The sequence below is a fragment of the Pseudophryne corroboree genome, chromosome 2 (assembly GCF_028390025.1).
Source record: "Pseudophryne corroboree isolate aPseCor3 chromosome 2, aPseCor3.hap2, whole genome shotgun sequence".
Lineage (NCBI taxonomy): Eukaryota > Metazoa > Chordata > Amphibia > Anura > Myobatrachidae > Pseudophryne > Pseudophryne corroboree.
This window is the reverse complement of record NC_086445.1, coordinates 644,455,580-644,480,782: the sequence shown is the minus strand read 5'-3', so window position 1 is coordinate 644,480,782 and position 25,203 is coordinate 644,455,580. Positions and strand designations below refer to the sequence as shown.

Here is a 25,203-nt window from a genome sequence, read left to right as displayed (position 1 = left end):
GGGATGTAGATAACATCCTGGTGCTTAGGATCACAACAGTCAGGATGCCAACAGTGGGGTTATGAACGCAGGGATATCGATACCAACCCACACATATGACTGGTACATAGCAGATGTGGCAGCGATATTTATAAGGGACCAAAATCAGAGCCAGAAATGTGACTACTGGTAAGTCTGACACTAGCTCTAAAATAAAAAAAAGAAATAAAAACTAAAAAATAAAATAAAAAAAAACCCCTAAAACTAAAATTCTAAGGAATGCAGTTTGAAATAAGTTGCAGTTTCGGTATGGGTTCACGGTCAGCCCGATAAAAAAATTAACATAATGCTTTTGTATAAGTGGAATTAAGGTGCAAATTTTACCTACTGTAGTTCGTGTTGTTGATGTGATCTAGTTAGAGGAGATACAGAAGGCATCTCATTGGGCTCCATTTCCTTAATATGCCACCCAGCGTGCAGCAAACCAAGCAAGATTGCTGCACGCTGGGTGTCTCATCAGCTGACTCGAGAGCAGAAGGAGGCTGTTTGGTAAATCAGTGGTTATGAATCCTGGATCTACAGTTTCAACCGCAAGACCCAACAGTCGGCCCAGTGGATCCCAGTTGGAGGTGTGATATGAGTGCAGCATGGCCAAGCAAATGGTGGCCAAGACTGGTCATGTAGCTACCAAACAACTTATGCAGCAGTACACAGGCACTGGGGATGGGTGCGCCAACTTATACCTGCCGCAAGTGCTGGAAGCCATTTCCAGGAGCTGTCCAGGAACTCAGACAATGCACAGCCAACAAGTCCAGGAAAGTGGTGGATTTTCTGGCCCATGAACGCATCTGGGAGCTTGGGACCTTACAGTATTCAGTAAGGATTGCAGTTTCTGCTAAAAAGCAGTTGCTGCGATAAAATAGTTGCCGTCCAGAAATAGAGAAAAAAATGCCCATTGCAGAAATTGTGAATGCATCACAACATGCGGGCTGATCGCAAAACCATACGCATTTCCTGGAACATCTAAGATTTTTCCTATTTGCGCCAGGCAAGGTCATCCACAATCCTTGCGACACAAGAGGCTGGAAGTGGCCATCGCTGACATCAGAGGCCCTTCTTAAAAACGCCTGCGTTTTTTCAGACACACCCAGAAAAACGTCAGGTTTCCGCCCAGAAACGCCGGCTTCCTGTCAGTCAAACAGCGGCTGCATTGCAATCACAATGTGTACTCAATTTCGGTCGCTATTTTTACTTTCGCATGCAAACACTGCGCATGCGCAGACATTCGATAATCGGACGGATTAAGAATCGCAAATTTTGCAATCCTTTCTGAATTAGGTCCTTGGTACAGTCCAGACTTGACCCCCTGCAACTTCTTCGTGTTCCCACAAATCAAGTACAAGGGATTCGTTTTTAGTCACCGGAAGCAGCAGTGGACTGGCCCAGCTGCTTTGCCAAGTGGTTTGAGCACATGCAACTTTGCATAAAATCCTCTGGTGATTACTTTAAAAATAATTAATGCTCACTTTGTAAATATACAGTAATACTTTCTGTGCACAATTCTTGTACTGTTAAGAAACCGTACAAAATTAAACTGGTTTACAATTATTACAGGAGTGCCATAGGTTAATAGTGTTGTGCCCAGGCCTTTTTTATTAATGATCTTGTTACAGAAGAGGGTAGTATCCTGTAGCACAGTAGAGAAATTAGAAAGGAAAATGCTAGACGAATCTTAACAACAATGAATTTAAGGTTCTACTCCCAAGTTGTGGTGTCAGTTATGCTACTTATACTTTAATTGGGATACAAATGGGCAAATGGGAGATATAGAAAGTGTAAAACTATCCAATAAGACGAACAATATAAAAGGTAACTACAGGTTGAGTATCCCATATCCAAATATTCCGAAATATGGAATATTCCGAAATACGGACTTTTTTGAGTGAGACTGAGATAGTGAAACCTTTGTTTTTTGATGACTCAATGTACACAAACTTTGTTTAATACACAAAGTTATTAAAAATATTGCATTAAATGACCTTCAAGCTGTGTTTATAAGGTGTATATGAAACATAAATGAATTGTGTGAATGTACACACACTTTGTTTAATGTACAAAGTTATAAAAAATATTGGCTAAAATGACCTTCAGGCTGTGTGTGTATAAGGTGTATATGAAACATAAATGCATTCTGTGCTTAGACTTGGGTCCCATCGCCATGATATCTCATTATGGTATGCAATTATTCCAAAATACGGAAAAATCCGATATCCAAAATACCTCTGGTCCCAAGCATTTTGGATAAGGGAGACTCAACCTGTACTGTATCTCCATGCATGAAGAACATGAAAAGAAATTGAGATATTTGAGAGAGAGGCCATAGGGTAAAAAGGCGATTTATAGATGACTTAAGAATAAATATATCTGAGGTTAATGCAAAGATTTGTCTAACAAGCTTTTAAAACAAAGGACTGGCTAAATTACAAGGGGACATCCTCTTTCAATGGAAGAAATATGCTTTCACCATCAGCACAGAAAGTAGTTTTTCACTTAAAGGGTATTGAACAACTCATTGGGGGGAATTCACTTGTTTTAAAAGTCAGTTGGGTATCTTTTTTCCTGTCTATTAGATAGGAAAAAACAGACACCCAACTGACTTTTCAATCAATTGAATACCCCCCCATTATATTCATTTAAATATAGTATATTCAGCTATAACAGAATGCATTATTGGGGTGATTGATACTAGAAACTAAATCGGATTGCAACTTATGGACTCTGGAAATTATTTTCCCTGCAATGAAAATAATTGTCAACTTCCTTGGAGGGGTGTTGTTTTGCTTTCAACAATAGGAATTTAATACCTACCGGTGATTCCTTTTCTCGTAGTCTGTAGGGGATACTGGGATGGTATTAGTACCATGGGGGGGGGGGGGGGGGGGGGGGGGGGGGGTATAGATTGGGTCCTTCGGAGCCTGGCACTTTAAGAAATCTTCAGCGTGTGCTGGCTCCTCCCCTCTAAGCCCCTCCTGCAGACTCAGTCTAGGAAAACTGTGCCCGAGGAGACGGACATTCTTTGAGAGAAGGAATATAGACAATAGTGGTGAGGTAACGAACCAACACACAACAGTAACATAGGATAGCAATGCTAACCAGAACAGGAACAGCAACAGCAGATTTAACCAAGAAAAACTTACAACCAGGTAAGCAGAAAACACGAAGCACTGTGGCGGGCATCCAGTATCCTCTACGGACTACGAGAAAAGGAATTACCGGTAGGTATTAAATTCCTATTTTCTCTAACGTCCTAGGGGATACTGGGATGGTATTAGTACCATGGGGAAGTTCCAAAGCTCCCAGAACAGATGGGAGAGTGCAGAGACCCCTGCAAAACCGCCTGATCAAACTGAAGGTCCTCACCGGCCAAGGTATCGAACTTCTAGAACTTCACAAATGTGTTCGAACCAGACCAACTAGCAGCTCGGCACAACTGTAAGGCCGAGATGCCACATGCAGCCGCCCAGGAAGAACCCACCAATCTAGTGGAGTGGCCTGAACAGAACTCGGCAGTGGCAACGCTCCCGAAGAATAAGCCTGTTGGATAGTCATCCTGAGCCAATGAGCAATTGCCTGCATGGAGGCAGGACATCAAATCTGGTTAGAGTCGTAAAGGACAAAGAGGGAGTCCGACTTCCTGTGACGAGCTGTCCTTCTGACATAAATCCTCAAAGCCCAAACCACGTCCACAACATCACCGGAACCACTATCGGTTGATTAATGTGAAAAGCAGACACCACTTTCGGCAAAAACTGTGGGCGATTCCTTACAGGATAAGGCCCCCAATTCCGACACACGTCTTGCAGAGGCCAATGCCAGCAACATGACAGTCTAACAAGATATTTCAAGTCCACCCTGTGTAAATGTTCAAACCAGTCCGATTGGAGAAAGGTCAGAACCACAGAGAGATCCCACGGAGCCATGGGAGGGCCAAAAGGTGGTTGAATGTGAAAGACACCCTTTAAGAATGTCTGTACCTCCGATATTAAAGCCAGCTGCCTCTGGAAGAATATGGATAGAGACGAAATCTGAACCTTGATGGAGCATAAACGTAGGCCTATATCCACGACTGCTTGCAGGAACAGCAGAAAACATCCAAAGTTGAAATTCTACAGTAGAATATTTTCTACCCTCACACCAAGAAACATATTTCTTCCAGATACGGTGGTAATGCTTCGACGTGACCACCTTTCGGACTTGGACCATAGTCGAGATAACCCTGGAGGGAGAACCCTTTATGGCTAGAATCTCCCTCTCAACTTCCAAGCCATCAAACGTAGCCGCAGTAAATCTGGATAGACGAACAGACCTTGTTGAAGAAGATCCTTAAGAAGTAGTAGAAGCCAGGGCTCTTCGAGAGACATGGTCAGGAGGTCTGCATACCAGGCCTGGCGAGGCCAATCTGGGGCAATTAGAATTGCTTGAACGTTTTTCCTTTTGAGTCTTTTTAGAACTCTGGAAATGAGAGGAATTGGATGCAACAGATAGATGAACTGGTAAGTCCACGGCGCCGTCAGAGCGTCCACCACCGCAGCTTGCGGATCCCTCGTTCTACAACAGTAGTGACACGGCTTCTTGTTGAGATGAAAAGCCATCATGTCTATGAAAGGGCAGCCCCACCGTTGAACCAGCTGTTGAAACACTTGAGGGTGAAGGCCCCAATCCCCCAGATGGAGGTCTGTGCCTGCTGAGGAAGTTTGCTTCCCAGTTGTCCACTCCCGGAATGAATATGGGCGATATGGCCCTTGCGTTGGCTTGCGCCCAGAGGAGTATCCTTGACACCTCTCGCATCGCAACCCTGCTTTTTGTTCCTCAAAGTCAGTTTATATACGCCACCGCCATGGCGTTGTCCGACTGTACCTGTATGGCTTGATGGAGGAGAGAGGAGGCCTGCTGAAGGCATTGTAAATTGCCCCGAGTTCCTGAATATTCATCGGAAGAGAAGACTCCTGACTCGGCCACCTCTCTTGGAACTGAGCCCCTTGGATCACAGCCCCCCAATCGCGGAGGTTCACATCCGTTGTCAACAGAGTCCTAGACTGGGTTCCGAAACGCCGACCCTCCACAAGGTGAGATACTTGTAGCCACCATAACAGGGAGATCCTTGCTTTCGGCGACAGGGATACTCTCTGGTGCATGTGCAAGTGAGACCCCGACCACTTGTCCAGCAGATCCAGCTGGAACGGACGTGCATGGAACCTGCCGTACTGGAGTGCCTCGTAGGAGGCCACCATCTTGCCTAGTAGTCTGATGCAAAGGGGCACCAAGATCTTGCGGGGCCTGAGCACAGAGCGGACCATAGCCTGAATTGTCATGGCTTTGTCCATAGGGAGGAATACTTTCTGAGTTACAGTGTCCAGTATCATCCCCAAGAACTGAAGTCTCTGCGTCAGTTCTAGGTGTGATTTTTGAAAATATAGGATCCACCCTTGGTCCGTAAGAAGACGTGTAGTCAAGTTGATGCTTCGTAACAGACGCTCCATGGACACCACCTTTATAAGGGACTATGTTCACTCCCATCATGCGGAGTTGCAGCATCATTTCCGTCATAACTTTTGTGAACACTCTCGGTGCCGAGGACAAAGTGCAAGGCCTGGAACTGGAAATGGCGGTCCTGTATTGCAAACCTGAGATAAGCCAGATAAGGGAGCCATATCAGGATGTGCAGATATGCATCCTTGATATCCAGGGATACCAGGAATTCCCCTTCTTCCAGGCCAGAAACCACCGCTTTTAAAGATTCCATCTTGAACTGGAACACACGTAGATACAGGTTCAGAGACTCGAGGTTCAAGATTGGCCGTACCGAACTGTTCGGTTTCGGTACCACAAATAGGCTTGAATAAAATCCTTTGCTTCTGAGCAGAGGGGGGACCGGAACACCTGTGTGTGGAGAAGTTTTTGAATGGCGTCCTGCAAGGTAACTCCTGCTACAGGTGAAGCTGGTAAGCCTGACCTGAAGAATCTGTGAAATTCCCACCGGTAGATATGGGATATGAGATCCCTCACCCAAGGGTCCAGGCAGGACTCCGCCCATACCTGAGCGAAATACTGCAATCGAGCACCCACCTGAAAGTCCCCCTGCAGCTGGGGCCAACAGTCATGCGGAGGGCTTTGTGGAGGAAGAACCTGAAGTCTGGTCCAGTGATCCAGCAGCCACTGGTCTGCGAGATTTACCTCTAGTTCCTCTGGCTGCATTTGCTGCACCCCTGGCCCTGTCGCTAAACCTGGCCACACGAAAGGACTGTAGAGAGGGACCGGGATAAGGATGTCTAGTAGGAGGCGCAGCAGACGGCAGATAGGTGGACTTACCTGCCGTTGCTTGAGAAATCCCCTTGTTCAATTCTTCGCCAAACTGGGCATCCCCCGTGAAGGGAAGTTTCTCCACGCCTTTTTTGGAATCAGCATCCGCTGTCACAGCCACAGAGCTCTGCGAGCTGAGACTGCCATAGCTGAGGGAAGGGCATTAATGAGGCCTATCTCCTTGATTGCCTCACTCTTGAAGTTAGCAGCATACTGGATATGCTACAGTAGAGTCAGGATCTCATCCTGAGGCAAAGTGTCAAATCCCTCAATTACATTACCAGACCATTTAACCATGGACGTGTGATCCAACCGCAAGAAATGGTGGGCCTCTGTGCGACTCCTACTGCAGTGTAAATGGATTTGATTGTAGACTCAGTTTTATGGTCAGCAGGGTCTTTTAGAGAGATAGCACCAAATACAGGCAGCACAATCTTACCTGACAGCCTGGACACTGAGGTATCCATAATCGGAGGGTTCTCCCATACCTTCCTATCCTCAGAGGGAAAAGGGAAGGAATTAGGCAACTGCTCAGGGGTTTGAAATTTCTTGTCAGGACTAACCCACGCCTCTTTAAAAAGTGAGTTTCATTCCTTGGAGACAGGAAAAGTAGCAATAGATTTTGGTTTTACATTAAAAAAACAACTCTTCATCAGGTTCTGTCTCTTTATCCGGTATATTGAGGACTTCCCTAATAGAATATATTAGGGCTTCCACACCCTAAGACAGTATTGTCACCTCTGTCTACGTCCACTTCACCTTTCTCCAAATCTGGCATTTCAGTCACATTGGAGTACATATGGAAGTGTGCATTTATGGGAGACCTGTAGTGGGGGATAAATAGTCAGTCTGTGGTCAGCAGCATTGACTACAACATTATCTACAGATTTCTTTACCATTTGTCTTTCCTGTCTGGCAGTAGCCAATTCAGAAAATTAGATATCATTCTTTTAAATGACTCTAACCACTCTGAGTCCTGTGTACTGCTTCCCTGATAAGGGAAAGAACTGATTACATAGTAGAGATCCCTCTGGAGAAGGGGAAAACTTTCTGTTGCAGGATGGACACACAGCCTTTTTGCCAGACATGCTGTGCAGCAGAACACACACACAGCAATAGTGAAATAACACAGGTGAACACAGTACCCTAAACAGCCTGAATGGAGTGATATAGAGTGGGATGAGACCAGCACACAATGCCACAACAGCTGAAGCAGCACCTTTACCGGGCATAAACCAGAGCCTTAGATAAGACAACTAGTTTTCTGACAATATATATATGCTCCCCCCTTCCTATAAATCCTCCTGGTACCAATACAAGGTGTCTTTGGAGGATCTCTGGAGGAGCAACGCTTCCCTGCATGCAGCCTGGAGTCTAAAGCAGCAGCAAATGGCGCCTCTGAGCCGCTGGTCCCGCTTACCGGGAAGCCCCGCCCCCTTAATGGCATGCGGTCCACTGTGCAAAATTATACTGGCATTTGTCATCAAAAAGCAGAAAACTCTGTTAAAACCCCTTTCTATACCAGCACAAGTGTGGGTGTCCGCAGCAGGCACCGCAGCCAAGTGTCTTCCATGCCCTTATACCGCAACTGTCACCGACCCGTTAACCGGGGCCCCGTTGTCTGTACTCACCGCACCAGCGTCTTCAGCATCTGTTAAGGGTGGCATAATTCTGTCGGCGTGCGCACACACCCTAGGGGCATGCGAAACAGCATCTCAAAAGCAATGTCCTGTCAGCAGGGATCCGGACCATTAACCCTGGTTCGGTCCCCCCCCCCCTAAGTCCTACGACGCAGGCAGACTGGTGCCAGCCAGTGCTGCCTGAAAATAAACTAAAATAAATTTCTGAAGAAAACACTATGGAGCTCCAGAGAATGCACCCAGCTCCTTGGGCACATTTTACCCAAACTGAGTCTGCAGGAGGGGCATAGAGGGGGAGGAGCCAGCACACCCCGAAGATTTCTATAAGTGCCAGGCTCCGATGGACCAAACCTATACCACACCATGGTACTAATACCATCCCAGTATCCCCTAGGACAGGGGTGTCAAACTCAAATTCATCGGGGGCCGCATCAGCAGTTTGGTCCCCATCAAAGGGCCGGTTGTATCTGTAGGTCTATGTGTCCACTCTTTATTATCATAAATTAATGTCACTGCATTCAATTATTACTGTTTTTTGTAATAATGTAAGTAATAACTAGCTCTGAAAGCAGAAACATAGTCAGAATAATGACAAGTAGATATTCAAATGTACAATTATTGTACAATGTATTGAAAAATGTTTTTTGGTAACAAACATTAATTTTTTTTTAAACATACAAATATTGCCAAACACTGTTTATTAAACATATGGAAAACACAAGGCCATGTGCCCCCTTTTATAGTGCCCAGCCATCTGCCCCCTTTTATAGTGCCCAGCCATCTGCCCCCTTTTATAGTGCCCAGCCATCTGCCCCCTTTTATAGTGCCCAGCCATCTGCCCCCTTTTATAGTGCCCAGCCATCTGCCCCCTCCATTTACTTTACTTACCTTTTACTTCTTTCTTTCTTTTACTTCTTTCTTCTTGCTCCTCTCCGCGGCGTCCGCGCGCTCCTCTGATCCCTGGAGATGTCGGGCGGACGTCACGTGATGACGTCACGTCCGACACCCAGGGAGCAGTGCGGGGCAGGAAGAAGTCGGGCCAGGTCCCGGAAGGTAAGGCACGGAGTAAATTCATTGAAAAAAAAAAGGGGAGGCTGCAAGGCTGGCGGCGGCACCGCGGGCCATCAGACGAGGTCTGGCGGGCCGGATTTGGCCCGCGGGCCTTGTGTTTGACACCCCTGCCCTAGGACGTTAGAGTTTTTTTTTTAATCATATTGTATCACCATTTTATAACAGATTTTTGTAATTCCTTATACTTCATAACTCGGTAATCAGTAAGTAAGTCTCACCTATGAGGGGTAGTTGGAGTGCCGTCCTTCCCGTTATTCACATTTGGCTCCACTTGAATTGTCAAGTTTGTCCTGCATTCTGTATCTTGAGCCACAGCCTTAGCACGAGCCTTCTCCTTTTCACGGTCAGTCTGATTGACTCCTAATCGACCTCCACCAACCTTGGATGGTTCTTTCAGACGTGAAGAGGAAGACCCTACAGTTTTTCCTTGCACTGGCACAAGGCTTGCATCTACAGTACTACTTAATGGCCGGTTGCCACTCCTGCCACCAGTAACACTCATGGAGCTAGATTTGGCAGGGCGGGGAAGGCTACGATATTGTATGTTGGTGCGGGCAGAAGGAGAGAGGAAGCCAGTTTCCGCTCCAGCTGAAACATCTAAGCTAGTCTTCCTACTACTACTTACAGTACCTGAAGTGGGTTTAACTGGGATTCCTGAGGACTTTGGAGTTTTGCCTAGTGTGGCAGAATTTCCAGTTAGCGGAGAAGATGGTGCAGCAGGTTTTTTGTAGCCAAAAGAGGATGCTGGACGTGCAATGCCTGAAGGAGGTTTCTTTGCATCGGGTGAACGTGGATCTCGTCCTGCATCCGAAGATGACCGCTGCAGTCCAGCAGTTTTTAGGGTTAGTTTAGATTTGTCCGTTGCTTTCTGCTCTGATTTACCTGCAAATAAAGTCACACATGGTAAACCTATTGAATCACGTGAACCAATGTTATTTAATTTAGCCTACTGTGAATCATAAAACATCGGATGTTAAACAGTGCTCCTGCTTTGTATCACCATTTTAAATAAAGGATAACATTTTGAATTACATTAAAGCTTCAATTATAAAGAGGGAGACAGAGGAATCAATACAATGTATTGCACTTTTATTAAAAGACTATACCTGGTGGAGGGCATTAAAGAGGGAACATTGTAGCCATTTCTTAAATTTAGCAAACTTAACACTGAAAAGCTAATTTGTGAACTTGCGAAGGAACAGTATAAATGCCGTTTTGCAGGTCACGAACTGCGGTGTTGTAAAGGTTTCATCTTTTGTTGGGAAGAGCTAGTCTTGTCTGCATACACATGTGAACAATGAATTACTTTTGTGGGACACGATTTAAGTCAGATAAAGGGAAAGGAAAAAGACCCTGGTATTCCTGTAGGACTCAGCATTTTCTTTTCCCACCTTATTTTTTCCACCTAACAAAGAGTGGACCTTCTAGTAATGTTTTCCTAATGCCCACAACACACAAACATACAAACAATTAATTCAGTTCCCCTTTTGTAGGTGAAGTCCCAAGAATCATGTAGCTTGACAAGTGCTTGGAAGGCAGATCTTCTTTTTTTGCCATTAGTAAATGGCATTTAGAGCTCATAGACAAATAAGCTAGCTATGGAATAAGGAATCCAGTCAGGATCCCGGCAGTTGAAATACTGACGCCGGAATCCCAACACTGCTCAGAATGTCGGCACCGGCATTCCAACTAGCATGCCAATCCCAGCACCGGAAATACCGACCGGCAGGTTCCTGAACATCTGTTTGGGGAGGAGGGGGGGGGGGGGGGGGGGGGGGGGGGTTAGGGGTGGCGTTTGGGCACCAGAGAGGTAAGCCACTGGGAGGATTAGGTTTATGCTGCTGAAGGAGGGTTAGCCAGGGGTGGAAAGGTTTAGAAACCCCTGCGGTTGGTTATGGTTAGACGGCGGGGTGGGGAGGGTTAGGCTGTAGGAACGGGGTGGAGGGGTAGGTTTACGCACCACCAGGGAGGTTTAGGGTTATGCTGCGGGGGAGTAGGGGGTACTAGAAGAGTGTGTTAGGGGGAGGGTTAACATACTTACCCGACCCCTGTTGGGATTCTAACCATTGGGATGCCACGGTTGGTATTCTGACTGCTGGCATCTAGAACGCCGAACTGTGCCTGAGCAAGATCCTCCATGAGCGCTCGCAGTCCTACCTTAGATGCAGCAGGTTGTGCTTGGGGGGTGGCGACAAGGACTGTTCTATCAAAACAGGAGGCATATCACCCCCATTTTGTATTCATACTAAGCCCAGGGTCTGCATTGTCGGATGCAGACTTCCTGGACCAGGCTAAGAATTTCTGACAGCCAGTCTAATACCCCTTTCACATTGCACACATAACCTGGTATTGACCTGGTAAATTGCCGGGCGACACAGGTCAGTGTGCAATGTGAAAGGGCCCATGGAGAATTCCCGGGTCGCCTGACCCGGAAATTCAACCCGGGTTATAAGAAGGGTTATTCCCGGGTTGAATACTGGGTCAGGGGCAGTGTGAACGGGTTGCCAGGTCGAAGTGACACGGGACCCGTTCACTACATAAGGAGAGGCGGCACGGAGATTAGCTCATCTCCAGTGCCGCCTCTACCCCCGATGACGTTGCAGTCCCTGCCCCCGGATGCCAAGTCGGGTTGCTAATATGCCGGGTTGGGATGGCAGCGTGTAGGGTCAAATGCCGGGTCCCACCTGGTAAGGACCAGTTTCCAATTACCGGGTGGGACTCGGCATTTGCGATGTGAAAGGGGTATAAGTAAGCTTCAGCTTAATCAGACTGGCTGGGTGCTGCAACCATCGCGAACAATGGCTGCGATAGTGATCCAATGATGCACCTCTTGCTGCATTCGCATTTTAGTTGTATGGTATTCCACAGCTGCTTTCCTGTGGCTGTACAATACCGTACAAATCAGAATCAGACACTTCGCTCACATGTAGGTTAGAATGCCTTATTGGCTTAGCTTTTAGAAAATGCATACTCCCACCAATGACCGTCATCTTGACATCCTGATCCATGCATTTTCTGGACAATTTTGCAGCGTTTTGCAAACATAGGAAAATAGCTTCTCAAACCTGCATATGTGCATTTATTTTACACTTCTTTAATGAGTTAACTGCAGCTTATGCTTTCTGATTTTGTAAGGTCAAAAAGGAATTGAAAAGCAAAATAGATTCCTGCAGAACCTGTATTAGTGTTCAAATTAGTAAAATAATTTCATCATTATAAAGCCTTTTGTCAGGGTCAGAATCACTGAAACCTTGTAATTCTTAGGGTTGAACCTGAGGTAATTTGAGCTCTCATTCAATCCAGACTACTTCCATGGACAAAACTGTATTGTGCATATAATAAAAAAAAACAAAAAGAAAGAGGTCTACACCTGACAAAGGCATAGTAATTATCCCTTGCTTGTAAAAGATTACAAACCCACATTATTTCACAACACTGGAAACCCTCTTTTTATCGTTATCGTGTTTTCTCCTTCAGCAGCATTTAACATTACAGTTCTGGCAATGAACGTCTTATTCCTCAGCCGACCAGAAAATCACGAGACTATGGCTTGTGAATGGACCCTGCCACACAACAAACTTTTGTCCCTATTTTAAGTTGATTAACTAAATGTATTTACATAGATACTGTACATAGAAATTGATGGCAAATAAAAACACATGTCTCATCCAGTCTCCTTTTTCTGGTTTAGGAGATTGAGTATTAGGGTTTGTTTAGCGGTTTGAGTTAGATGATTAGGGATAGGTTATTAGGGTTATATTGTTATGCAAGTAGCCAGACAGTGCATGAAAGGTGTAGTGCCAACCCCAAAACTGTAGAGAGACCCTGATGGGGCATAGCTGCTTCCCCCCTAATATCTGGCCTCAGATGACCTCAAAAGTCTCAAATAGCGCCCCTGTAGTTAGTTAACATTATCACAATTGTAAACTAACTACAGGGGAGCTATTTAAAAGGATTAAAAGAAGCAGAATGTCAGTAGAAACTCATACTTTCATTTAGCCAAGTTTTCTCTTTACTCTGTGTGTGCTGTTTGTCATGATTTTTATAAAATTATTTTTATTGTTTGTGGGCATGATTTTGCCTTGCAAGTGATTGCCCCTTCAAAAAAAAAAACATCCAAGATCGGCAGGCATCTCGCACCTCTGGTAAACTCGGACCCTATTACATATGCTCCTATATCTCTCCAAAGTCCGCAGTATCTGGCATAACAGCACAATATTGTGAACGTGGATATCTATTATATAAACTGCATAATGCACACTGGAGATCAGGGGAGGCCCCCACACAGCTTGCTTCTTGTGCTGCAGACACAGGGTCCAACAAACCTGCGAACCCTCTCTACCCCCCCCCCCCCCCCCCCCCCCCCAAGGCTGCTGTGGAATGCTTAGATTATAAAATAGATGTAGCAAATGTTTGTACAGAAAATAGGGCTTATATCTGCTAAATATGCGCAGATGACTGTAAAAGAGTAGAAGATAGCATACGTAACTGCATCCTACAGATGTGTCCTCATAAATCTAGCCTCAATACGCTCTGCAGCGTGAGATGCCTGTTGCTAATGAGCCTGAGGAAGCGGTTGAGTCATGAAACATGTTGCAAAAATCCAAATAAGTATGACTCATTCTGTTTTTATTATTTTAGATTTTCTTTTTTCTTTAAATTGAGTCACATTTATTATCTTTTTAGTGCCAACAGCCTAGCTACAAGTCTTTTATTTTGTTTTATTACATTAGTCACTTTTCTAGGAATTGATGAGCTCCAATGCACGTTTTGTATATCTCCTCTCATTTATACCTCAGATATAAATCGTACCTTTAAATCGTGCTCAATTTACAAATTAATTAAAAAAAAAAAAATCTTACTTTGAGAAAACATCAGCAGTTAGCATTTAATTCTCATTTTACTTCCCCTTATATGATTTTCTTACCTCCTCCTTTCAAAGCTGCTTGCCCAGTGTGGGTTATTGGGGATGTAACACCGACTGGTGGGTTTTTTCCTTTACGCAATGGCTGTCCAAGAGTGACAGGTTTTTTCATCTCAGATTTTGGAGGATCATCACTCTTTTCCCGCCTCCATCGAGATGACCCATGCTCTGACTTTAGGCTACCACTGTCATACTCCATCCTACGCTGTCCCCGTTCTTCTGGCTCACTGTGCCAGCTTAGTCCACTCTCTGCCAGAGATCGCTTCTCAGAATCTGTTCGGAGCTACAAGACAAATGGAGAACAAAACAAATTCACAGGTCATAAACTCCTAAAATAATTAAGCACATAAATAAATGACTCAATGGGACAGGTTGAAAAAAAGTCATTTTGTGGTGAATTGTTTTGATACATCCAACACTTTGTAAAATGTATATATCCATTTTCTCTCTCTCCAAGGCTTGATAAAACTCCCCCCTTTGTGTCTCTGATCCCGTACATGCTGCTGTGTTCTAGAACTACTACATGGTGTTTGCCTGCTATTGCTGCCAAGACCACAAGTATGTACCTGAACAGTTAGACTGAGAAGAAAAGGTGTTTATAGTAAGGAATCTAATATAACCAGTGGGGAGTGGCAGTGACTGACATTTATGATGCCATGCCAGTACAGACTATCCTTATTCTCAAACAAATCACCTATTGTCACAGACATCAATAACATAATTAGATTACTTACAGTAACTTTACACATTTATAATGTAATATATCTTGTACCAACTAAACAAGCCAATAGTCTAATATCTTATTGTTAACCTTGAAACATGAAAAGGTCAGGCACTTTATATATATCCAAATGGTTAGGGTATACAATTAACAGTTTCTTATACAGCGCAGCAAATTCCGTTGCGCTTTACAACTGGACTCAATTAGAAGACAAAACTGGGTAAAAACAAACACAGTCATAGAGGAAGGAGGGCCCTGCTCGCAAGCTTACAATCTATGGGGAATGCACTCTTACACACGACATAGCCGACACATTTCACTGCTATTATACCAGACTATATAACTTAAAGGACCCTTGTCTCCCGCGGCACTGTTCTCCTCTCGTGAGGTTGTGTGCCAATACCTTTCTGATGCTGGTCTCCCCCAGTTGTCGCAGGACGACAGTGTTTGGTTAGACTCTCCATCTCCCTCCCAGAGCTTGAGACGGCCCTTAAAGATACGCCTTCTGGAAAAAGCCCAGGCGGCTTCACAATTTCTTATTATAAACTTTTTAAGGCCGCTCTTTTACACAAAATGCTTGCGGCTTTTAATGCAGTAACGGAGGAGCGTGGGTTCTCTCCCCAATCCTTAGAAACTCATATTACAGTCATCCCCCCAGGCACCCTCGCCTGCGATGTAGCCACGCTCAATGAGCATGGCTACATCTGTACAACTGGATCTGGCAGATAAGTTATTCTGTAATCATAACTTCATTTAGGTTCTCTCATGCTGGTATCAGTGTCCCCTTACTTTTGCTAGGATGTGCCAGACACTTGCTGGCATTACAATGCAAATGTTGGCTCCCCATTGCACATTTGGTGAGAATGCCAACTCCTACAGCCAAGTGATACCCATCTCAAAGCTGATTGTGGGTACCTCCGCTTTTTGGCTGCTTAATTCTTACTCTGGTTCTTTAGCTACATATAAAAAGTCCTTACTGAAATTCCTCAATAGTGCCGCAAAAGCTGTAATCCCGATATGCTGGCGATCTACATCTCCTCCCACACTTAAGGAATGGTTTACTTGTACGGATATGTACTTGACAATGGAGGTTATATGTGTGACCCCGGAATGGACTCGAGATTCACAGCTACTTGGCATCCTTGGTTGGAATTTAAATCTTCTTGAACATATCTTAAATTGTTGTTTTAGTGCCTACAACTCTTCCTACCCACCCCTTTTCCGTCCTCTCTCTCTTGTACTCCCCTTTATTGTGTGATGTCTTTGCTTTTGTCTAACTGCTTAATTGTTAAAGTGGTTATCAAACTGTGTGCCTCGACACCTTGGGGTACCTTGGCACACTTGCAGGGGTACCTTGGATTAGTGGTACAGGACAAATTAAAATGATTTATGATCCATTTAATAGACAAAACCAGTGCTGGTGGCTACCAATCATAAAATATGTTAACAAACACACCTCACCGCATAATTGAACCTAAGGATGACATATGAACACAACATTTACTTAATTTGAGATTTTTTTTCTAAATTTCTCAATTAGAAACTTTTTGGTCTTGGGGTGCCGTAAAAAAAACAAAGCAAAAAAAAACCCAACACTTCTGATACTCTAGGGCGCTGTAACTCAAAAAAGTTTGGGAATAGCCCAATTTATATTGGAAATGGTTTTATGGCTAGTATATGTCGGGTTAAGGTCTTCATGTTGCATTTGTCACACTATTCTCTGACCTTTTTGTATATTGTACCGTGTTTAAAAATAATAAACATATACTGAACAAAAAAACCATGAAAATGTCTTAAAATCAAAAAGTTCAAGTAGATAAACAGCAAAGTTTAAGGATTTCGAACAAATATCTCCTTCTAATGAAATGACTTAATTACGGAGTATACCACTGTATGCATAAAATTATATATATATATATATATATATATATATATACATACATACATACATATATATAATTATTTTTTTCTATATATATTTCATGCTTCCACTGTGTCTTGTACACTAAATCGGTATAAAACAGAGAATGATAATCCCCTTACTCCCCAAGCCATTTTCATTCTTACTGCGATGGTGGAGCTCCGTCGGGATGCAGTGGGTGTGGAGGGCAGGGAAGTGAGTGAGGAGCTGGCGTTGCACTCCTCTGAACTAAGATTCCCAGACGCATCGCTCAGGCCGCTGCTTATGGAGCTGCTCTCGTCCCAGCTGTAGACATAAAATGTAGCATCAAATGGAGGCAATTCATACAATTTATCAAATTAAATCAATTGCACACGTTACAGAAATCTTTTTGCAATGATAACAATAAAATAATTGTAATATTCAAAAATATTTCTTGAAGAGTCTCACTAGGGGAATTAATATTTTTATGCACACTTCCTTATCAGCAGAACAAGACAAACCATTATAGGAGACATGGATAGCGTGCCACTAACCCATAAAGTGGTGCAAACTGGAAACAGTTACTGTGCAAATAACTATTATTAGATCAAAAGACACACTAATGCAAACATACTAACTGCATTTATCAAGTTAAACATACTTCATAAAAATACGCTTTTCATAACAAATAGCTCCAGATAAACAGCATTTGTAATTCTGAAGCCCTCAAGGACTATAAAAATATGGGAGCGCTTTCACTGCTTGATTGTAGTGATTATATACGTTATTTATTAACAAAACTCCCAGTTGTGGTTGCAATCTAGGTGTTCATAACCAGTCCCCTAACTTACCGTCCATGCATACTGTAGGCAAACAGAGAGAGGGGATGTAGTTATATTGCCAGCAGTCGAGAACCTGGCGATCAGGATACAGACGCCGGAATTCCGACCACTGACAATGCCGGCTAACAGGGGCTATGCCCGCAAGGGGCTTTGCTGCTCCCGGCCACCGGCATCCCATACCCAATGCAGAGAGTTACAGCTGCAAGAACCTTAGGCAGAGGCACCTGCACAGTTTCTGCATCTGCCCATGCGGAAAAATAATTGCAAAGATAGTAACTATCCTAGTATGTTACCTCTTCCTACTCCCTCCATTTAGGGCAGGGGAACCGCAGGCCCGCGGGCCGTATAAGGCCCGCAAAGCCACTTGATCAGGCCCTCCCAGGCTCAACTAACCAAGGGAGATGCTGGGCGCCCGCTGAGATTTTGTTACTAGCGGGCAGCCGGATTCTTCCCCTCAGCAGCTCACTACTCAGCTCCGGCTTCCATCTCTTGCAGTGTGCGTGTGTGCCTGTGCGGTGCTATGGGAGAGATGTCATGACGTCTCTCCCATAGTTCTGAGGAGCAGGCAGCCAGGCAGAGGATTTTTAAGTTGATTATTTTTGTATGGCCCCCAAAGGATTTTATAAATATCCAAATGACCCTTGGTAGAGTAAAGGGTCTCCACTTAAGTTAAGTACCGGTAGAATGCTTCTCACCAGTGAATGTGGTCTACAGTTGTACTGAAGCCTATGGAATGGGCTCTTCATTATATGGCTGTAACTAGAACAGATACTGAATAGTACCAAAGCAACCAGAATGTACTGGTGTGACCAGAACAGACACTGCATGTGCGGCAGCTGCAAGAATGAATTTTGCATTATATTGATTAAAAAAGGGCAGTATGCATTGTACTGGAGTAAACAACACAGGCTCTATAATGTACAGGCCATGCAACAGGTACCAGATTTTAGTAAAGCACACTGCATAAACATAGAACGGACCAGTTATTGTATATAAAAATAAAATACATACATTTGATTAACACTATAAAAGCAGAGAAGTAAAATACACTTTATTTAACCCAACTTTCAAATTTAACTATTTGAAAAATTGAATGTAATATTTTACCACATTTCCATAACGTATGACATTTCATTAGCTAAAACACTGCTGATAACCAAGCTAAAATGTAAATTACTATGATAAAAGGCTAACATAGTGAAGGAGAGCACTACCTATTCCCTTTCACTTGAGAAGCAAACCACAATGTTATCATATACTATCAGGCTTCTTTATATATGCTGGAAAAAATCTGAGATTTTCAGGTGAGCAATGGAAATAACATAAAACAAAATATTCCAAACTTCGTTATTGAAAGCAAATATGTAGGTATGAGTACACAGGCAAGGTGTAGTAAGACATATCATCCTAATTTGTGGAATGGCAGACAGTAAAGATTATCTACTAGTAGGTGATACAATTTTTTTTTAACCAAACTAGTAGCTTTCGTAGCTAAAGCAATTATAGCTATTGTTCAAGGCTAAATAATGAATGTTAATCCAAACAAATAGCCCCTGATTTTCTGTATTGAATTAAAGTACTTTCCTTTAACTGGTGATCGCAGTACAATACATATTATGGGGGATTCTCCGTCATGCACGGGAGAGCTACACATATTCAAATGACATACTTCTCCAAAATACCAAGATTTTAGTGGGTCTTAAGTTATAGGGTAAGGCATTGCTACTAAGCAATTAAGTTTTCATATAACAACAATTTCTTAACAAACCAGCAACAGAACAACAAAAGATTGATTGACAACTCTAATGGGGAGGTACACATGTAGTGATGTGTGCTTAAATTCTGAGCACTGACTAGATTGCTTAGAGATGAAGCACACATCTCTCCGGGTGTATGCCCGATAGCGATGCGCGACCCCGCACGCCGCTATCGCTGACTCTAAGATTGGCCTGCATGCAGGCACACCGATGGGTGAAATGAGCGCCGCCTTGCTCAGCACACGTTGTGCTGGGTGCCGAGTAGGGGGATAGATGTGTGCTGAGCGTTCTGTGCTAGACCGCTCAGCACACATCGCTACATGTGTACCCCGCATTAGGAACGAGAGCCAAAAAATACACTACATAGCGGCTCATTTATGAACAAGTGAAACTCGCGGTGAATGATAAAACTTGTTGTGTATGATAAATGGTGCTCCAGCCAGTCAGCTCCTATGTGTCTGAAACATGAAAGTTTGGAGCTGATTGGTTGGAGCACCAATTATCACACGCAACAAATTTTGTCATTCACAACGCGTTTTATCACGCGTTGATAAATGGGCCCCAATGTTGGTTCAGTGAAGTCAGATTATATGATGTATAATACCTAGGCTTCTTTACATTTCTATTTTCTCTCTTACTAGTGATGCCTTCCATTCGCATGTAAACTATGATCGTGTGCTATAACAAAAGCCAAGGATGAAGATAACCATTATGTGAGAGCTAATATGCCTCAAACCAAATGTTTCTATACACAATTACCCCATCAACTGGATAGGAGTGTCCACTATACTGTATATAAATGAAGTGGTCACAAGTGTAAAGGGGGGTACACACGGAGCGATAATCTAAGCAATCTGATCGCTCCGTGTGTAGCCCTAACAGCGATAGCGATGCGCAGCCCCGCGCATCGCTGTCGCTGGTGCTAGATTGGCCTGCAGGCATGCCAATCTAGCAGGTCGCTCACTTCACCCGCTGGGTGAAATGAACAGCCCCCCCATACCCGTACCATCCGCATGCTCAGCACACATCTCTCTCACATCGGGCCGTGAGTACTGGCCTTAACATGTTGTGGCTAATTAAACTCTAGCTGATTCACTGGACATTTTGTGGAGTTTTTCTATTGAAAGGATTTTGAATTCATTGTTTTATCATTCTTAAACATCACTTTACTATACAATGAGTAGCCTGTTGGCCTTTTTTGCTGCATAGGTGTTACATCAGGAGAAAGAGGAATAGTTCCAACTGGAGGAAAATATGCCCTGAGAAGGTACCAACATTAAGGATACTGTACATCAGAATAGCAATTATTCAAGATTTTTATTATGCTGAGGTGTATAGCTAAAGCTCAGTTTGATTAAGAGTTGTGTGGGTGTACCATGTTATACAGACGATCGGGATCCCAGCATACAGTCGCCGGGATCCCAACCACCGGTATGCCAGCAGCGGGGCGAGCGCAAAAGAGCCTCTTGCGGGCCCGCTGTGCTCAACGCGCTATGCTCGCCACACTATTTATTCTCCCTACAGGGGTGTCGTGGACATCCGAAGAGGAAGAATTGTTGTCCGTATGCCGGCTGACGGGATCCCGGCGCCGGTATACTGAACCCTGGGATCCCGACAGCCAGCATATCAAATGCTTCCCAGTACGTGTAGAACAGTGGATAGGATAGGCTTGCACAGAGGCGTCACTAGGGGGATGCGAACCACACCCGGGTTTCACCCTTTCAGGGGGTGACACTACAATACTGACTCCTTCACAATGACAGTATGCAGCACCCAGACTGTCTCCGAGGAGGAGCCAGCACTGCACGAAAAGACTCCACTCCGAGGGTATGCCCAGCATTCACTGATGTAAATGTGGTTCCCCGCTAGGCCAAACCCGGAATGATGTAAACGTCAGGTTCCACCAAGGCCACAACTCCACATAGTAAAGACTATTTACTGCACCGGGTGTCACCAACCCTGGTGCCACCATTGGGCTTGCACTTTCAGATGAACAGACTTCTGGCATACATAGGTGTATTGTCGCATTAGTATACAAGAAGTACGATGCTGCAGCCATAGGGAAAAGTGACTGTAGAAGTGGCTAACTCTGAATCAAGTGCTAAAGAGAGAGTATAAGATTTTACTTACCGGTAAATCTATTTCTCGTAGTCCGTAGAGGAGGCTGGGACTCCGTAAGGACCATGGGGAATAGACAGGCTCCGCAGGAGATAGGGCACTTTAAGAAAGCTTTGAATTATGGGTGTGCACTGGCTCCTCCCTCTATGCCCCTCCTCCAGACCTCAGTTAGGGAAACTGTGCCCAGAGGAGATGGACAGTACGAGGAAGGATTTTTGTAAATCTAAATTCATACCAGCCACACCAATCACACCGTATAACTTAAGATAAACTTACCCAGTTAACAGTATGAACAACAACATAGCCACGGTATCACCGAAAACTATAACATAACCCTTATGTAAGCAATAACAATATACAAGTCATGCAGAAGAAGTCCGCCCTTGGGACGGGCGCCCAGCATCCTCTACGGACTACGAGAAAAAGATTTACCGGTAAGTAAAATCTTATTTTCTCTAACGTCCTTGAGGATGCTGGGACTCCGTAAGGACCATGGGGATTATACCAAAGCTCCCAAACGGGTGGGAGAGTGCGGATGACTCTGCAGCACCGATTGAGCAAACAGGAGGTCCTCCTCAGCCAGGGTATCAAACTTATAGAACTTTGCAAAGGTGTTTGTCCCCGACCAAGTAGCTGCTCGGCACAACTGTAATGCAGAGACCCCTCGGGCAGCCGCCCAAGAATAGCCCACTTTCCTAGTGGAGTGGGTCCTAACCGATTTCGGAAACGGCAATCCTGCCGTAGAATGCGCCTGCTAAATTGTGTTACAGATCCAGCGAGCAATAGTCTGCTTTGAAGCAGGGGCGCCAACCTTGTTGGCCGCATACAGAACAAACAAAACTTCAGTCTTCCTGATCCGAGCCGTTCTGGTCACATAAATCTTCAAAGCCCTGACTACATCCAGGGACTCGGAATCCTCCAAGTCCCTTGTAGCCACATGCACGACAATAGGTTGGTTCACATGAAAAGATGAGACCACTTTTGGCAGAAAGTGAGGACGAGTCCTCAACTCTGCCTTATCCACGTGAAAAACCAAGTATGGGCTTTTATGCGATAAAGCCACCAATTCTGAAACACGTCTCGCCGAAGCTAACGCCAACAACATGACCACTTTCCACGTGAGGTATTTCAACTCCACAGTTTTAAGTGGTTCAAACCAAGGTGACTTGAGGAAACGTAACACCACGTTAAGATCCCAAGGTGCCACCGGAGGCACAAAGGGAGGCTGAATATGCAGCACCCCCTTCACAAAAGTCTGTACCTCAGGAAGGGAGGCTAATACTCTTTGAAAGAAAATGGATAAGGCCGAAATCTGGACCTTTATGGACCCTAATTTTAGGCCCAACGTCACTCCTGTTTGAAGGAAGTGAAGTAGACTGCCCAAATGGAACTCCTCCGTAGGAGCAGCTCTGGCCTCACACCAAGAAACATATTTCCGCCATATACGGTGATAATGTTTCAACGTCACGTCTTTCCTAGCCTCGATCAGGGTAGGAATGACTTCCTCCGGAATTCCTTTTTCCGCTAGGATCCGGCGTTCAACCGCCATGCCGTCAAACGCAGCCGCGGTAAGTCTTGGAACAGACAGGGCCCCTGCTGCAGCAGGTCCTGCCTTAGATAAAGAGGCCACGGATCTTCTGTGAGCAACTCTTGCAGCTCCGGATACCAAGTCCTCCGTGGCCAATCTGGAACAATGAGGATTGTTCTGACCCTGCTTATTCTTACAATTCTCAACACCTTGGGTATGAGAGGAAGAGGAGGAAACACATAGACCGATCGGAACACCCAAGGTGTCACCAGAGCGTCTACCGCTACTGCCTGAGGGTCCCTTGACTTGGCGCAATACCGCTTTAGCTTTTTGTTGAGACGGGACGCCATCATGTCTATTTGAGGCAGGCCCCACCGATCCGTGATCTGTGCAAAGACTTCTTGATGAAGTCCCCACTCCCCCGGATGCAGGTCGTGCCTGCTGAGGAAGTCCGCCTCCCAGTTGTCCACCCCCAGGAAGTTCTCCGCTTGACGCAGGGCGTTGTATATGGCCCTCAACTCCAGGACGTTGATGTGGTGACAAGTCTCCAGGCTTGACCAGAGACCTTGGAAATTTCTTCCCAGTGCCACTGCTCCCCAGCCTCGGAGGCTTGCGTCCATGGTCACCAGGACCCAGTCCTGAATGCCGAACCTGCGACCCTCTAGAAGGTGAGCACTGTTCAGCCACCACAGGAGAGATACCCTGGTCCTGGGAGACAGGGTGATCCTTTGATGCATTTGTAAATGGGACCCGGACCACTTGTCCAAAAGGTCCCATTGAAAAGTCCTCGCATGGAATCTGCTGAAAGGGATGGCCTCGTATGAAGCCACCATCTTCCCCAGGACCCGCGTGCACTGATGCACTGAAACCTTCTTTGGTTTCAATAGGTTCCTGACCAAGGTCATGAGTTCCTGAACCTTTTCGATCGGAAGAAAGACCTTTTTCTGGTCTGTGTCTAGGATCAGGCCCAGAAAGGTCAGACGCATTGTAGGAACTAGCTGGGACTTCGGTATATTGAGAATCCAGCCGTGTAGCTGCAACGTCTTCATGGACAGAGACACGCTGTCCAGCAACTTCTCCCGAGATCTCGCCTTTATGAGGAGATCGTCCAAGTATGGGATAATTGTGACCCCCTGCCTGCGCAGGAGCACCATCATTTCCGCCATTACCTTGGTGAAAACCCTCGGGGCCGTGGAAAGCCCAAACGGCAACGTCTGAAATTGGTAGCGACAGTCCTGCACTGCAAATCTCAGGAACGCCTGATGGGGGGGGAATATTGGAACATGAAGGTATGCATCCTTTATGTCCAGGGACACCATCCAACCCCCCCCCCCCTCAAGGCTCGCGATGACCGCCCGGAGTGATTCCATTTTGAACTTGAACCTTTTCAAGTACAAGTTCAGAGATTTCAGCTTTAAAATGGGCCTGACCGAACCGTCCGGTTTCGGGACCACAAACAGGGTTGAATAATATCCCTCTCCCTGCTGGAGATGAGGAACTGTGACAATCACCTGTTGAACATACAATTTTTGGATTGCTGTCAACACTGACGGGGAAGTCGGCAGAGCCGATTTGAAAAACCGGCGAGGAGGCAAGTCTTCGAATTCTAGCCTGTATCACTGAGCAACAATCTCTACTGCCCAGGGATCCACCTGCGATTGAACCCAGACGTGGCTGAAAAACCGAAGACGAGCCCCCACCAGATCTGCTTCCCCCCGGGAAGCCCCAGCGTCATGCGGTGGACTTTGCAGACGCAGGGGAGGACTTCTGCTCTTGGGAACTAGCTGTGTGCAACTTCTTTCCCCTGCCTTTTCCTCTGGTAACAAAGGACGATCCCCGCACCTTCTTGTTTTTATTGGAACGAAAGGACTGCATTTGATAATGAGGTGCCTTCTTAGTATGCTGCGGGGGGACATAAGGTAAGAAATTCGACTTACCAGCCGTAGAGACAAGGTCCGAGAGGCCGTCTTCAAACAACTCCTCCCCTTGTACGACAAGGACTCCATGTGCCGCTTAGAATCGGCATCTCCCGTCCACTGCCGGGTCCACAGGAGTCGCCTAGCAGAAATAGACAATAGCATTTATTCTGGAGCTTAATAAACAAATGTCTCTCTGAGCATCTCTCATATACAAGGCAGCATCTCTGATATGCTCTATGGTCATTTGAATGGCATCCCTATCTAAGGTGTCAATCTCCGCAGATAAGGAATCTGCCCATGTCACAACCGCACTACAAACCCAGGCCGACGCTATAGCCGGTCTAGCAATAGTACCGGAGTGAGTGTAAATGTGCTTCAAGGTAATTTCCTGCCTGCGATCAGCCGGTTCCTTGAGGGAAGCCGTATCCTGAGAAGGCAGTGCCACCTTTTTGGACAAGCGTG

The 25,203-nt window shown here is 45.2% G+C and overlaps 1 protein-coding gene across 6 annotated transcripts in view; it reads right to left on the bottom strand.

The window, feature by feature from the left end:
- The window catches only part of NAV1 (neuron navigator 1), a 468,103-nt gene that overhangs the window by 183,757 nt on the left and 259,143 nt on the right, over positions 1 to 25,203 (bottom strand). For all 6 annotated transcript variants that reach the window (XM_063954974.1, XM_063954975.1, XM_063954973.1 and 3 more), the window contains 3 exons: positions 16,763 to 16,901; positions 13,978 to 14,257; positions 9,269 to 9,932 (listed from right to left, as the gene is read on the bottom strand). In XM_063954974.1, the coding sequence (XP_063811044.1) occupies positions 9,269 to 9,932; positions 13,978 to 14,257; positions 16,763 to 16,901 (1,083 nt within the window). The remainder of the gene's footprint in view (positions 1 to 9,268; positions 9,933 to 13,977; positions 14,258 to 16,762; positions 16,902 to 25,203) is intronic.